Source organism: Molothrus aeneus, chromosome 1 (genome assembly GCF_037042795.1).
Source record: "Molothrus aeneus isolate 106 chromosome 1, BPBGC_Maene_1.0, whole genome shotgun sequence".
Lineage (NCBI taxonomy): Eukaryota > Metazoa > Chordata > Aves > Passeriformes > Icteridae > Molothrus > Molothrus aeneus.
Window position 1 is genome coordinate 2502262 of NC_089646.1, and position 15562 is coordinate 2517823.

Sequence of the window (15562 nt, forward strand, 5' to 3'; positions counted from 1 at the left end):
CTGTGGAAACAAACCAGTAGAAAAAAGGGACCTTTGGGGTCTTTTCCACCCTAACAGCCAAACCTGGAGGGGGAGAATGGCTCAGTGCCCTCTCTGTTTGAATTTTAGGGGCAGGAATGGAGGTGCTAAGGAATGACTGGACATGCCATGCTCTGGTTGGCATGGCTGAACTCGGTGACCCCAGAGGTTTGAACATACCCCTGATGGGTTGAACATGCCCATGATGGACTGAACGTGCCCCTGCTCCTTGCAGGGTGTTGGACTTAATGACCTTTACAGCCACTCCATGATTCCATGGTTTTATTCCCATGCAATACTTAGCAGAAATTCCCACTAGCAAACATTATAATTTACTCCACTGACAGTTTCTCCAAGGGTGTTGAAAGAGGATGGAGGGCAGCTGGGGAGTCCTGTGGAAACAAACCAGTAGAAAAAAGGGACCTTTGGGGTCTTTTCCACCCTAACAGCCAAACCTGGAGGGGGAGAACGGCTCAGTGCCCTCTCTGTTTGAATTTTAGGGGCAGGAATGGAGGTGCTAAGGAATGACTGGACATGCCATGCTCTGGTTGGCATGGCTGGACTCGATGATCCCAGAGGTCCTTTCCAGCCTGGCTGATTCTCCAACTAAATGTGGAGCAGCCGGGACAGGGATGTGAGACACAACTGCTCACTTTGCAAACTTAAAGAGGTTTATTAAACCTTAACAAAAATACAACAAAGGACTACATAAGGAAAAAGCTGCAGCGCTGGGAACTGCCCCTCATGAACACCACGTGGCCAGTTCATCTTCAAGCTGGATGCTCAGTGTTTTATACCCCTGGGGGTTGCATCAGCCAGCCCTGGCCCTTCCCAAAGCCTGTCAGCTCTTCTTTAATTGGATTGGAGGTCAGGTGTTGCCATGCCTCACCCCCTAAGCACCCCCAAGCTTTTCCATTCCAGCTGCCCCATGCAAGGGACACTGTGCAGCTTCTTTGAACCTGTCCTAGACAACCCAGGCTGTCTGATAGCAACAGTACAGGGGGGAAAGGGAACTATGGGGAGAACACAGAGGACATTTCACTAAAGCTTTTCTTAATATTCACCCAATAGTTATTTTTTAATTGCGAGAGCCAATCATCTCATTATCCATCTATAACACAGAGAGCTGGGCCGGGCATCCCCCGACGGGAACCGTGGGACGTGGGAGCGCTCTGGGCTGTGCCCCAGCTGTTCCATGGCCGGAGATCCCGGGGGGTTCCCAAATTCCTCCTTTGGAATCGCGGGGAGCGCCCGACGCCGCTCGGCACCTGGAGCGAGACCAAACGAGGGGGCGTGGTCATGAATGTGTGGGCGTGGCCAGCTCGGCGGCTGAGCCTATTGGCGGGGCGTGGTCTGTAGTGGAAGGGGGCGTGGCTAACGGAAAGGGGGCGGTCTCGTGGCGCCCCGGTCCTTCCAGCAGGTGTCGCCCTCCCAGCGGACACACACAAGATGGCGGCGGCGGCGGCGGGCGGCGGCCGTGGGGGGACTCTGTGACGGCGCCGCCATGTTGGTGAGGGCAATAACGGCGCCCGGGCTGCGCCGGTGGTGCCGGAGCCAGCGGAGCGCGGCCGCCGCCTGTTTCCCGCTGGGCCGGGCGCTGCTGGGCGTGAGGGGCGCCGAGGCCGCCGCCTTCCTGCAGGGGCTGCTCACCAATGACGTCACGCAGCTGGTGGCGGAAGGCGACGCCCCCCCCGCCCTCTACGCGCACGCGCTGAACGTGCAAGGCCGCTGCCTGTATGACGTCATCCTGTACAGGTGAGACCAAGCGGCGCGGCCGGGGGGGGGAGGGAGATGGGAGAGACCATTGCGGGGTGGCGGGGGGTGGCTCCTGACATTTCTGGCTTAAATGTCAAAAAGTCAAAATTAATGTGCGAAAAAGCGCTTCCTCCGTGGGTCTGTGCCATCACTCAACGCAGCTTCTCTGGAACACCGCAGCAGAGAAGTGTGATGGGTGCGATATCCGCACGTGTGGATGTTGGCTCTGCTCTGGAGCCAGGCTGTGAGAGCTGGGGGTGTTCACCTGGACAGGAGAAGGATCCAGGGAGACCTCAGAGCTCTTCCAGAGGCACGGATGGGATTTTGGGAAGGAATTGTTCCCTCTGAGGGTGCTGAGGCCCTGGCACAGGGTGCCCAGAGCAGCTGAGGCTGCCCCTGGAAGTGCCCAAGGCCCGGCTGGATGGGGCTTGGAGCAGCCTCGGACAGTGGGAGGTGTTGGGGTTGGAACTGGATGGGCTTTAAGGTCCCTCCCAACCCAAACCATCCTGGGATTGTGTGACAGTGGAAGGCACAGCTGAACGAAGCTTCTCCACCATCTGTGCCCAGCTCTGGCCCCTCAGTTTGGGAAGGATGTTGAGATGCTCAAGTGCATCCAGAGGAGGCAACAAGGCTGGAGAGGGGCTGGGAGCACAAACCCTGTGAGGAGCGTTTGAAGGAGCTGGGGCTGTTTAGCCTGGAGAAGAGGAGGCTCAGAGGTGACCTTATTGCTCTCTACAACTCCTGCAGGGAGGCTGCAGACAGGTGGGGTTGGTCTCTGACAGAACCAGAGGACACAGCCTCCAGCTACGCCAGGGAAGGTACAGGTTGGATATTAGGAAGAAATTTTCACCAAAAGAATAATAAAGTACTGGAATGCTCTTCCCAGGGAGGTGGTAGAATCACCATGTCTGGATGTGTTTAACAAGACTGGACATGGTGCTATAGTCTGGCTGAGGTGTTAGGGCATGGGTTGGACTCAGTGATCTTGGAGGTCTCTTCCAACCTCATTATTCTGTGATTCTGTGAAATTCCCTTCACTGGAGGTAAGAATAGAGAATTCCATATGGGCAGACCTGTTTCTGCCCCTGGGAGAAGTGAGGGCAGTGTTTACTAGGGAAGCCACAGCAGGTGGCTGAAACAGCTCAGGTATTTCACTGTGGGCACCTGGGTGCTGCTCCTTCTGTGCCATCCAGAAATCTCCCAACAGAAATTTCTGTGCAAATCCAGAAATCCCTGTGTGGATTGGCACCAGGATCCAAATGAATACCCATCTTTGCCTCCTGCTGCTGTGGGGCTTTGTTTTCCTGACCTTGTGGGTGTGATTTTTTTTTTTTTAGGCTCCACAGGAGCACAGCAGAGGAGCCTCACATCCTGCTGGAGTGCGACAGCAGCGTCCTGGACTCCATCCAGCAACACCTGAAACTCTACAAGATCCGCAGGAAAGTCACCATCGCCCCCTGCCCCGACCTCTCCCTCTGGGCTGTCATCCCTGGGGACACCAGCTCCCTCCCAAAATGTGCAGACCAGGCTCTGCTCCTCACCCCTGACCCCAGGGCAGAAGTCATGGGCTGGAGACTGATTGCAAAGAAAGGAGCAAATCTGTCAGAGATTATCCCTGGGAGCCAGGTTGGAGACGTGCAGGATTACCACAGGCACAGGTATAAACAAGGTAAAGGCAAGCCCTGGTTTGCACTTTGGGTTTTGGGAGTCCACATGCTGATTTAAGGCAGTAATAAGATATAAACCTTTCATTCTCATGTTTTAGTGCATTTAATTTGTTCATTAATACATGTATTAATTGCTACTTTGAGTATTAAAAGGGTGCTGGTGGTTCTAATTCTGTCTGGTAGCAATGTTGGGGTGTAATTTTCTCTTACTCAGATTATGGGGACTGGTCAGGAATGCTAAAAGAAAGCCAGGATTATTCATTTTCTTAGAGAGAAGCTTCTGTGGTTGGAGTAATTTTGGTTATTTTGGGATGATGCACAGCCCAGGCATTTGCTTGTTGCTGAGGAAGGAAAAGGAAACACCCAGACTTGGCTTCCTAAAAACTTTGTGGCTGGATTTGCTGACCTAATTCCAAGGTCAGAGATACTGGACAGGGACCTCAGTCCTGGGAGCCCCAGTGCCTTTGATTTTAGTGTGTCCATGCTGATAAAGGATTAAATTAATTGGGAAAGAGGGTAAGATGATGGTCCTGTGCTGAAACTGGGATCCCTTAGGGTTGGAAAATCAAACTGAGAACGAGCCAAACAATTCAGAGCACAAATCTAACGAGGAGCAGCATTTACCTTGATGCCTCAGATTTCAGGTTTTATATTTTCAGATTCTGTGCTGCTTTAGTGTGTGGGTCTGAGCTTCACATCAGGGCATGCTGAGCTCTGTGCACAGAGCAGGGAGACAAAACAATTCCTGCTCCAGCTGGGCACCAAGGACAAATGATCCAAATCTCAGCCCAAGAGCACAAACCCCGTGGGCTGGAGAGAGAAAAACAAGCAGGGTGGGACTGCCTGGGCTAAAGCTGGAATTGTAAAAGTCAGAACCCCTGACAAAGGAAATGATTGGCATCTGCCTCCATTGAAGGAAGAAGGCTGAACAATTGCTTTATTAAACTATATTATATTACATGAATACTCTATTAAAGAGATATCACACTATGCTATACTAAATTACATACTGAAGAAAACTTGTCACTGTCTCCTGACAGTCAGGACACAGCTTTGAGTGATTGGTTAATTAAATATAATCAACCATCACCAGAATCCAATTACCAAATCCCTTCAGGTAAACAATCTTCCTAACACGTTCAACACATACAAAACCAACAGGAACAGAGAATAAAAATAAAAATTATTTTCTCTTTCTTCTCTCTATGCTTCTCCTGAGAGAGAAAATTATGTCTCTCTCTATTCAAAGAATGGGAATATCACAAACCTGGAATGGGACAATGAACTGCAAGGTGCAAATGGAGCAGAACTGATCCAAGGGAGAGAGCCCGGGAGCGCTGGTGCATTTTGGGGCCATTTTGGTTCATCTTGGGTGCAGCCCTGGCTGGGCTCTTGTGCTGCCCAAGGTGGCTCCATTGAGGCTTTTACTAAATCCCTGCTTTATTCTTTCTATTCTTTATTATTTCTATTCTGAAATATGGGTCTCCTCCAGCCAGGTCTCATAAGCTCTTGGAGGTCTGTATCACACCCAAGATAGCTCAGCTACCGTAGAAGGCATAAAATCAGCAGGATGGCTTCTGTGGCAGTGTTGGAAACAGAAAAGTTTTAATGAAAGGCAAAATAACAAAACTCTTTACAGAGAAAAACCGAGCCAGGTGCAAGAGTTACTTGCTCCTGTAAAACACCTCACAAAAGCAATCACTTTCTTTGCTCTCTTCTTTTTCTAGTCAATTGCTCAGGTGGGACTTTCAGGCTCCTGTCCAGCTGGCTATCATTAGGTTTGAGGTGAAGTCCCCCAGGCCCTGTGAGATGTCTTTTCACCTAATTGAGGACAGAAAATGTCACCGCTAGATCAGATGTCACACACACACGTGTGATCAGGGTCTAAGAAGAAAAAAGTTTTTTTATTCTGCATGTTCTCCAGCTTATATACTCTTAACAAAACATGATCTTAAGTGTGGTGGTGTTCAAAGGAGTCCCAGGACGAGGGAAGAGATGAGAATCTTGACTCCATGTTTCAGAAGGCTGATTTATTATTTTATGATATATATTATATTAAAACTATACTAAAAGAATAGAAGAAAGGATTTCATCAGAAGGCAGGCTAAGAATAGAAAAAGAAGGAATGATAACAAAGGCTTGTGTCTTGGACAGAGAGTCCGAGCCAGCTGGACTGTGATTGGCCATTAATTAGAAACAACCACATGAGACCAATCACAGATCCACCTGTTGCATTCCACAGCAGCAGATAATTATTGTTTTTCTTTTCCTCTGAGGCCTCTCAGCTTCTGAGGAGAAAAATCCTAGCAGAAGGATTTTTCATAAAATATGTCTGTGACACTTAAATCATTAACTACATCACAATAACTTATTATATTCATTGATGCAATGTGACCGTGTTCACAGGGTTCCAAGGCTGAGGGAAGAGACAAGGATCTGACTCCATGTTTCAGAAGGCTGATTTATTATTTTATGATATATATTAAAAGAAAACTCTACTAAAATTATAGAAGAAAGGATTTCATCAGAGGGCTAGCAAGGAATAGAAAGGAATGGAATGATAATAAAATCTTGTGACTGACCAGAGACTCTGAGACAGCTGGACTGTGATTGGCCATTAGTTAGAAGCAACCACATGAGACCAATCAAAGATGCACCTGTTGCATTCCACAGCAGCAGATAATTATTGTTTTTCTTTTCCTCTGAGGCCTCTCAGCTTCTCAGGAGAAAAATCCCAGCAAAGGGAGTTTTCATAAAATATGTCTGTGACACTTAAATCATTAACTACATCACAATAACTTATTATATTCATGGATGCAATGTGACTGTGTTCACAGGGTTCCAAGGCTGAGGGAAGAGACGAGGATCTTACTCCATGTTTCAGAAGGCTGATTTATTAATTTATGATATATATTATAGTAAAACTATACTAAAAGAATAGAAGAAAGGATTTCATCAGAAGGCTGGCTAAGAATAGAAAAGGAAAGAATGATAACAAAGGCTTGTGTCTTGGACAGAGAGTCCGAGCCAGCTGGGCTGTGATTGGCCATTAATTAGAAACAACCACATGAGCCCAATCCCAGATGCACCTGTTGCATTCCACAGCAGCAGATAACCATTGGTTACATTTTGTTCCTGAGGCCTCTCAGCTTCTCATGAGAAAAAATCCTAGCAAAAGGATTTTTCATAAAAGATGTCTGTAACACTTAAGTCATTAACTACATCACAATAACTTATTATAGTCATTGGTGCAAAGCAATTAACGTCAATATAATTGGCAAAAGTTTTACAGAAATTTATTAAGGCATGTATACACAGCTACCTATGCACATAGTCTAGCTTACAAAAATTGCCATGTATTTTTTGTTTCCATGCTGACAGCCTTGTCTTCTTCCTTGCTATGGATACACTCAAAAATCATCAATTGTTATTTATTTTAGTAACTCAGCTTTGCTTGCAGGCCAGCTGTCAAGCCTCTCTGTGAAAAACGCCAACCACTTGTTTTTAAAATTTCAAAAGTTTAATAGTAATAAAATGGTTATAAAAAATAGTAATACAATTAGAGTAATAACAATTTGGACAAATTGAATTAAGACAATATGAGACAATAGAAACAAAGAGTTATGGACATCCAGGTACCTTTTTCTGGGCAGCACAAGCCTGAAAATGACACCCATTAATAGAGGATTAACCCTTAAAAACAAGAACCTGTTGTATATTCATACACCTCATACATGATGCATAAATTCCATTCAAACACAGGATTCTGTCTGGTCATCAGCAACTTCTTAATACTGACAGTGCCTTCGAGGCAGAAAGAAGTTCATTTCTCCTGATAATGGGGCAAAAAATAAATTCTTCTTCTCTGAAAGATTCAGGTGTCCTGTGGCTGCTATCTCGCTGCGAGTCCTTTCTTTAAAAAAAAGTATCCTACATAGCATCGTTTCTATTTTAACAATTTTTTTATAACTTAAAACTATATTTAACACAGTACTTAAGAAAACTAATACAGCATTACTTTCTAACACACCACACATAATATTCATTTTAATATTTGTGAAAAGCCAATCATAAAATACACATTTTTCACCCCCTCCATATGAAACTTCTGGGTTTATTTCCTTTTTAAGGGGACAAAGGATAGTTTTGTCACTGCATCAACAGGGGCACATTACCATACTGTGAAAAACGCATGTATTTTATGATTGGCTTTTTGCAAATATTAAAATGAATGTTATGTGTGGTGTGTTAGAAAGTAATGCTGTATTAGTTTTCTTAAGTACTGTGTTAAATATAGTTTTAAGTTATAAAAAAATTGTTAAAATAGAAACGATGCTGTGTAGGATACTTTTTTTAAAAATAAAGGACTCGCAGCGAGATAGCAGCCACAGGACACCTGAATCTTTCAGAGAAAGAGAATTTATTGCCCCATTATCAGGGGATATGAACTTCTTCCTGACTCGAAGACACTGTTAGGATTAAGAAGTTGCTGATGACCAGACAGAATCCTGGGTTTGAATGGAATTTATGCATCATGTATGAGGTGTATGAATATGCAACAGGCTGTTGTTTTTAAGGGTTAATCCTCTGTTAACCTGGGTCCTTTCTCGGGCTCGTGCTGCCCAGGAAAGGTACCCAGACGTCCATAACTCTTTGTATTTATTGTCTCATATTGTCCTAATTCAGTTTGTCCAAATTATTATTACTCTAATTGTATTACTATTTTTATAACCATTTTATTACTATTAAACTTTTAAAAATTTGGAAACAAGTGATTGGCGTTTTTAACAATACCATTCTAGCTCAGTCTTGCCTCTGTTCTACATCATCCTTCTCAAGGCACCAATCTCCTGCCTTTGCTCTCCCCTAGGAATCCCTGAAGGGGTGAAAGATCTCCCGCCTGGAGTCGCCCTGCCCCTGGAATCCAACCTGGCCTTCATGAACGGCATCAGCTTCACCAAGGGCTGCTACATCGGCCAGGAGCTGACGGCCAGGACCCACCACATGGGCGTGATCCGCAAGCGCCTGCTGCCCGTCACCTTCCCGGGGCCCCTTCCCCCTGCCGGCATCCCCGAGGGGGCTGACATCCTCACCCAGGCGGGGAAACGTGCTGGAAAGTTCCGTGCTGGAGGAGGAGAGCTGGGCATAGCCCTGCTGAGGCTGGCTCACCTCCAGGAGCCGCTCTGCATCCCCCTGGCAGGGGACAGGGTGGAGCTCAGGGCCACCACGCCCGAGTGGTGGCCAAAAGGGGCTGCTAAGTAGGTGAGGGAGCAGCTCAGGGAGAGGTTGGGGTGGGGTGGGTGGGGAATTTGGGAATGCTGCTGTTCTGTGGGGAGGGTCTTGCAGGATTCCTCACAGCGAGAACCCAAAGCTGTGGCAGATCACTGGGTTGGATCTGCTGTGGAGAGAAAAATCCAGGGAATTGCAGTTTTTCCTAAGGCTAATCCCCACTTTTTTAGGGGTGCCATGACTTGTTGGGACCCTCTGTATTTAGGGGGTGCCCTGTGTTGTTGGGTTGGACTCTGGATGGGTCTCCAGGCTGACACTCACTCCCTCAGACTGTGCTCTCCCAAGCAATGGGATCAGGACTTTCCCTGGTCCATGCACTGATTTTTCAGTTCAGAATAACCATTCTGAGGTATTATAATTTTATTGGTTCACAATAACCATTCTGAGATACTATAATTTTATTGGTTCACAATAACCATTCTGAGGTGTTACAATTTTATTGGTTCACAATAACCATTCTGAGGTATTATAATTCTGTTGGGTTTTTTTGAGTGGAGATCATGCTGCTCTTATTAAGATGTATTCTCAGGCTGAAGTTTTTTTGCTGCAAATTGTTTCTTGCATTGAGCTTTTTCAACTTGCTGATGGGGCTGGTGTTCCTTCCCACCACTGGAATTGTTTTCAGGAAGAGGAACACCTTGTGCTTCACGTGTCAAACCTTGATTTTAACTCATCCCAGCTGAGGTAAAAAGGTCTCCAACCTCCTGTCCTGTCTCCTGCTTTGGTGCCAGTGGAAGGAGCAATTCCTGTGACTCCCTTCACTCAAACCAGTTTTTTGGGAGAGCAAAGGGATGTTTTCAATGCCACATGTGCTGGCTTGGCCTGGCCCTGCTGAGGAAGGATTTTCACCATGTTCTGGCTCTTTCTGTGCCCTTCACCCTGTCCCTGCTGCCACCTGCAGCTGGGGTTTTCTCCATCCACCACCCCAGGGTTTTCTGAGCAGCCCAAGGCCTGGGCATTTCTTTGCTTCATTTTTTCTGGCTGCCAACACTCCTCTGCTTCTCCAATTTTTCTTCTTGCTGCAACATATTCCTCTTATTATCATATTCCTCTCTTATTCCAAAGCCAACCAGCTCTGTGCCTCCTGACCTTGTAAACCTGCAGTGATTTATAGGAACCCTTTTTATTTTTGTATTGTAATCAATCCATTACACAATGAGAGAGCTGCCCAGGTGAGATCCTATTTAGTCCAAAACAAAACCAAAAAAGCCTTTGCATGAATATTTGTAACAAAACCCATCCCAAATCACATTCTGCCTCTGTTTTAGTGTTACTGTGAATGGAATTTGTCTGTAAAAAAAAAATGCTTATATTGATTAAAATTCTATGGTTGCTGTAAAATGATGCTGTGGAATATCTCATTAATTATGACCTCTGATTTAAATGGGACTCATCTGAAAGAGAAGATGCCTTTTGTTTGCTTGGTGTGAAGACATGCAACAGAATAAATGCATTTTCAGGTAGCTTGCTCACAAGAACCATGCCTTAGCCTGTTGGTCAGGTGTGGGGTTGGTGTCAGAGTCTTTCTGCTGGGGAAATAAATGAAATTGGACCCTTGAGTGGCCACAGAGATGAGGCTGTGCTGCCCAGCTCGGCCTGAAGCAGCTTTTCCTCTCTGCCCCCCATTGTGCAAAGGCTGCTCAGAATGGTTTTATTGTCCTGGGGTGAACAGAGCCTGAACAAACACTGAATAAACTCCTCTGTTTGGGGAAGCCCTGCATCTTTTCTGCCTCAGACACGCATTTCTTTTGTTCTTCACAGTGTTTGAAAGGCTTTTGTTGCTGCCAGCAGCTGCAGGTGACACAAGGTTAGACATGAGAAGGTGGTGCTGGGGTGAAGAGGTGTTTGATTCTGGAAAACAAAAAAAAATGAGGTAGAAATGGAGGGGATGGATGGAGCATAATCCAATCCATGTTATCCTTTAATTTTTTTTAGTCTCCCTCACAGTCTTCTCCACCTTTAATGATTGGAACCAGGTGAATTTGGGGCTGGAGGATGCAAGAGTTGATTTTGCAGGGATTTTGCCTCTCTGAGAGCCATGGAATTATTAAGGCTTGGATCATCAACTCCAATCATTAACAGCACTTCCACATCCACCACTAATCCTTATCCCCAAGTTTTTGGCCACTTTCAGGAATGGTGACTCCACCACTTCCCTTGGCAGCCTGTTCAGGGTTTGACCTTTCCAGTGAGGATATTGGAATGGAGAAGGACTCTGCAGGGAGACCTGGAATGGTTGGATGGATGAGCAGAGTCCAGTAAGATAAAGTTTAATAAATCCAAGTGCCCAGTCCTGCATTTTGGCCATGATAACTCCTTCAGTGCTCTAGGCTGGGGACACTGCTGGACAGTGGCCAGGCACAAAGGGACCTGATGGGCAGCAGGGTGGACAGAGCCAGCAGAGTGCCCTGGTGGCCAAGAAGGCCAATGGCTCCTGGCCTGGATCAGGAATGGTGTGGCCAGCAGGAGCAGGGAGGTCACTCTGGCCCTGCCCTGGGCACTGCTGGGGTCACACCTGGAGTGCTGTGCCCAGCTCTGGCCCCTCAGCTTGGGAAGGACCTGGGGACACTGAGCACATCCAGAGGGGACAAGGAGGCTGGAGAGGGGCTGGGAACACAAACCCTGTGAGGAAGCCCTGAGGGAGCTGGGGGTGCTCAGCCTGGAGCAAAGGAGACTCAGGGCTGCCCCCATCACTCTCTGCAGCTCCTGAAAGGGGCCTGTGCTCAGCTGGCCCTGGGCTCTTTCTCCAGCAGCACTGACACAACCAGAGCACACAGCCTCGAGCTGCACCAGGGGAAGTTTAGGTTGGTGTGGAAACCCAGGGCACTGGGAATGTTTCTGTGTCTGCTCTGGGGTGCCTTGGCCCCCAGGGCAGCACTGACTTTGACCATCATTAATGGAGAAAGTTCCCCAGGCTTCAAGATAGACTGGAATCCACAAAAGTGTGAAATAGATTCTAGAGAGCAGTGCAGGTGTGTCACTGGGTGAGAAATTGAGGTTTTGGGGTTTTTAGTGTGTTGTGGATGGAAGCAAGATGGAGGGCACAGGGTGTCATCCTGGGTTTCTGCTTCATCCTTCTTCCTCCTTCTTCTCCATGGGTTTGGGTGGCATTTTGTAATTGGGCAGAAAAGTCCCCATTGCAGCTCTGTGGGATCAGTGATTGGGTTAAAAAGGAAAATAATCCAGGTGTCAGCTCTTCATTGGACAGTTTAGTCTGAAAAGGCCTTGGAACAAGAGATTGTGGCCATTTTGTGCCTTCTAATGAAAAGCTGCTGAACTCCCAGCAGTGAGACTGTTTTACTGATAAGAAATAATAAACACCTGAGTGTGAACATGAACTACTGTCTCAAGTGCCTTCAATCCAGACCCAGAGAAACCCACAACTGGAACAGCCACAGGCTGGATAGCAGGAAAAAGTTTTTTACAGAAAGAGTGAGAAAGTTCTGGAGTCCCCATCCCTGGGTGTGTTTAACAAAGCCTGGATGTGGCACCGGGTGCCAGGGTTTGGTTGAGGTCTTAGGGCTGGGTTGATTTTGAAGGTCTCTTCCAACCTGGTCATTCTGGGATTCTGTGAAATTTTTCCTGAGCACCAAGAGGGTTCCCAAGGGGGGCTCTCAGGTGACCTGCTCAGATTCCAGCCTCAACCCAAACAGCTGGAAAATGTGGGGCCCTTCCTGATCCCCTTTTTCTGTGGATCTCCCCTTGCTGCCTCAGTTTGCCCTTCCTCTGCCTCAGTGATGCTTTCTGAGGGAAAAGAGTGGAGCAAACACTTGGAATACCCTGAAATCCCAATGGGATAGGACAGTAAACACTTGGAATAACCTGAAATCCCAATGGGATAGGACAGTAAACACTTGGAATAACCTGAAATCCCAGTGGGATAGGACAGTAAACACTTGGAATACCCTGAAATCCCAATGGGATAAGACAGGAGACACTTGCAGAGATTGCAGACGGGAATACATGAAATGGTTGCTTTCAGCAACAAGAAGTTTTCCTATTTTTTTTTGCCTTTTATTTTAATTTTTTTTTTAATTTCTAGGACCAGAGCTTCTCTTCATTGTTACATTTTTTTTACCTTCTCTGTCATAGTAAAATGCCAAAAAAAAAGTTGTCTTGGTGTGGTGAGGAGTCCAGAAAAAACAGCTTATACCTCAGTCTACTGTATTTTATATAAATGTAAATACAAATAGAAATATATGGAATACAAAATATGTTTTTATATTTATTTTTATATATATATATATATTCTAATATATATTCTATATATATATTCTTTATATATTTTATAGATATATCTATATTATATATCTATATTATATATATATTCTACTATGTATTCTATGTAGAGAGATATATTAAATATATAATTATATATTCTATGTATTCTATATTATATATACACATAGAGATATATATTTTCAATTTATATATCTAGACATATATATTCTATATCTATAGATAGATATTCTACTATATATAATAGATATAATATATATTCTATAGATATATCTATATATATTCTACTGTGTATTCTATATAGAGATATATATTCTATATATAATTCTATATATAGTCTATATATTCTACATATTCTATATTATATCTATACATAGCTATATATATTATATACACATAGAAAGATATATATAATATAACATTAATATATATATATAAAATATATGTATATAAATATATAAAAATATATATATTCTACTGCATGTTGTCAAAACCACTGCTATTCCCTATTAAAAACATAATTATAGGGATCCACAGTGCTGTGGATCAAAATCAATATTAGCTTAAATCAATATTTTGATTGTAGCTTAAATTAATATTTTGATTGTTTTTTCCTGCTGCTGAGGCAGTGCTGAGCCCTTTCAGCCCCTCAGGGAGTGTCCAAAACTGCCCAGATGAGAGCCACAAATTGGATTTATTCCTCACAGCTGCCTTGGTGCTGCTTTTCCAGGAGATTCAATGTCTCCAGGGTTTTCAGGGCTGGAACATTTGGCAGTTTTCATCCCCTTTCCCCAACAATTCCTGCTGAAACCACTTTCTGCATGGCCATTGTTGCATTTTGAATGTTATTTTGAGACAAGGGTGTAGCTCCTGCTACTTTGAATTATTTAATATTTTTGGGAGCACACTTTCTGCTTAGAAACAAAGACAAATGCTACATTTTGGTTTTAAATCCTTTTTTCCCAACCCTTTCCTTGTGTGGTATTTTGCTTTTTTAGACTCTGACCCCTAAAAGGAAAAGTTTGGGTGTTTTTTTTTTTTTTTGCTGTAACCCAGTTCTTGAGCCAGCAGAAATAACTTCTGCCTAAGCTGTTTTTCGTGGATTTGTGTCTGGATTTCCTCTCTTTCCCTCTGTCCATCCAGGCCAAAGGAGTGTGGAATTCTGCTTAAATCACTAAAATCAGTTTGTGCTTCAGTGCTCTGCGGCCACAACTCTGGAAATCTTTGGGTTTTCTCTCTTTTCCTCCATCCCTACCTAAGATTTTTGATTTTTTAGGGTTTTGAGGAGAAAAATTAAAAAAGAAAATGAATAGAAATCTTATTGTTTCAGTTTTAAATATTATTTTATTCTCCACTTGTGCTGGCTTGGCAGCTGGAGGGTGTCTGGGAATGTCACTGGAAGTTTTGGGACAAACCAGAGGGGGAACAGCAACTCAGCAAATAAAAGTTGGGTTTTTAGAGCTGATCTCATTTCCTACTTATTGCTGTGTCAGAAAAGCTGCAGGGAATACATTTAATATTTGGGGGAGGTTGTGTGCTGTGTGTGCCACTCACATTCTGTTTTATTACAGCAGTTTTCTTCAAATTTTGGTGTTTCACTTAAGTAAATGCATGTCAAAGGTAGCTTTTGTAATTTTTCAGATGGGTTTCTTGTGGTTTTTCTTTTTAAATTTCATGGGAATCCAGCGGTTTCTCTTTTTTCCAGTCTCAAGATTAATAATTCCTGACTGATGATGGACTCCACTTCCCAGCAACCCAACTAAACTGCATTTTAACTGGGTTTTGTGTCATTTTCTTCTGAAAGATGAAGATGGATCTGTTTGCAATTCCCATTCCCATTGTCTCTGGATACATTTATTTGCTGAAATTACATTTGCTTTTTTTTTTTTTTTTTTTTTTTTTTTGGTAGGGCTAAAAATAGAGTGATGTGGGGGAACGGTCAGGATTTGTAATCTCAGGCAAAGAATTGTGGGAAAACCATGATTTTATTAAGGAAAAAATTGTTTAAAAGGTGATAAAATGCAACTCTCACCGAGAAATTTGATAAAGGGGAAAATGCAAATCAGCTTAGCATGGAAGGAAGCCTTTACTTAAAAAAAAACTTCATTTTAAATTCTTTTTAGTGCTACTCTCAGTGAGGACACAGGAACAGAAGTGCCACCACCACCAAAACCACATGAATTCCAGTGAATTATTTGAGATGCCAAACCCCCAGAGGTACAAGAGGTGTAAAGTCCTTTTGCTGTGAAATATGATGTAATTGTAAATTTCTATGTCTATTAAAGCAAAATTAAAATTTCCCTCCTGGATTGTGCTTCTTGATTACAGCTTAAATGGGTTTGAAATATTAAAATATATAGTTTATTACTCTATAAGTATAGTACATATACACTAATATATATACATGCTTTTATTATATGTATGTATTTGTTTATTTAATATATAAGTACATAAATATAGTATGTATACAAGAATATATACTAATATAAATAGTTATACATATATACTTATATATAAAAATATATAAATATAGTGTATATAAAAATGAATATATCCACATGTATATGTACTTTATATATTTTATATATACACTT

At 43.9% G+C, this 15562-nt stretch overlaps 1 protein-coding gene across 1 annotated transcript; it reads left to right on the top strand.

The window, feature by feature from the left end:
* Window positions 1-1454: 1454 nt before the first annotated feature.
* Window positions 1455-15126, top strand: IBA57 (iron-sulfur cluster assembly factor IBA57). The gene is made up of 4 exons (XM_066554108.1): window positions 1455-1773; window positions 3111-3442; window positions 8311-8702; window positions 15092-15126. The coding sequence occupies exons 1-3, from the start codon at window positions 1523-1525 to the stop codon at window positions 8700-8702; spliced, it is 975 nt and encodes a 324-aa protein (XP_066410205.1). The 5' UTR covers window positions 1455-1522; the 3' UTR covers window positions 15092-15126.
* Window positions 15127-15562: the final 436 nt, after the last annotated feature.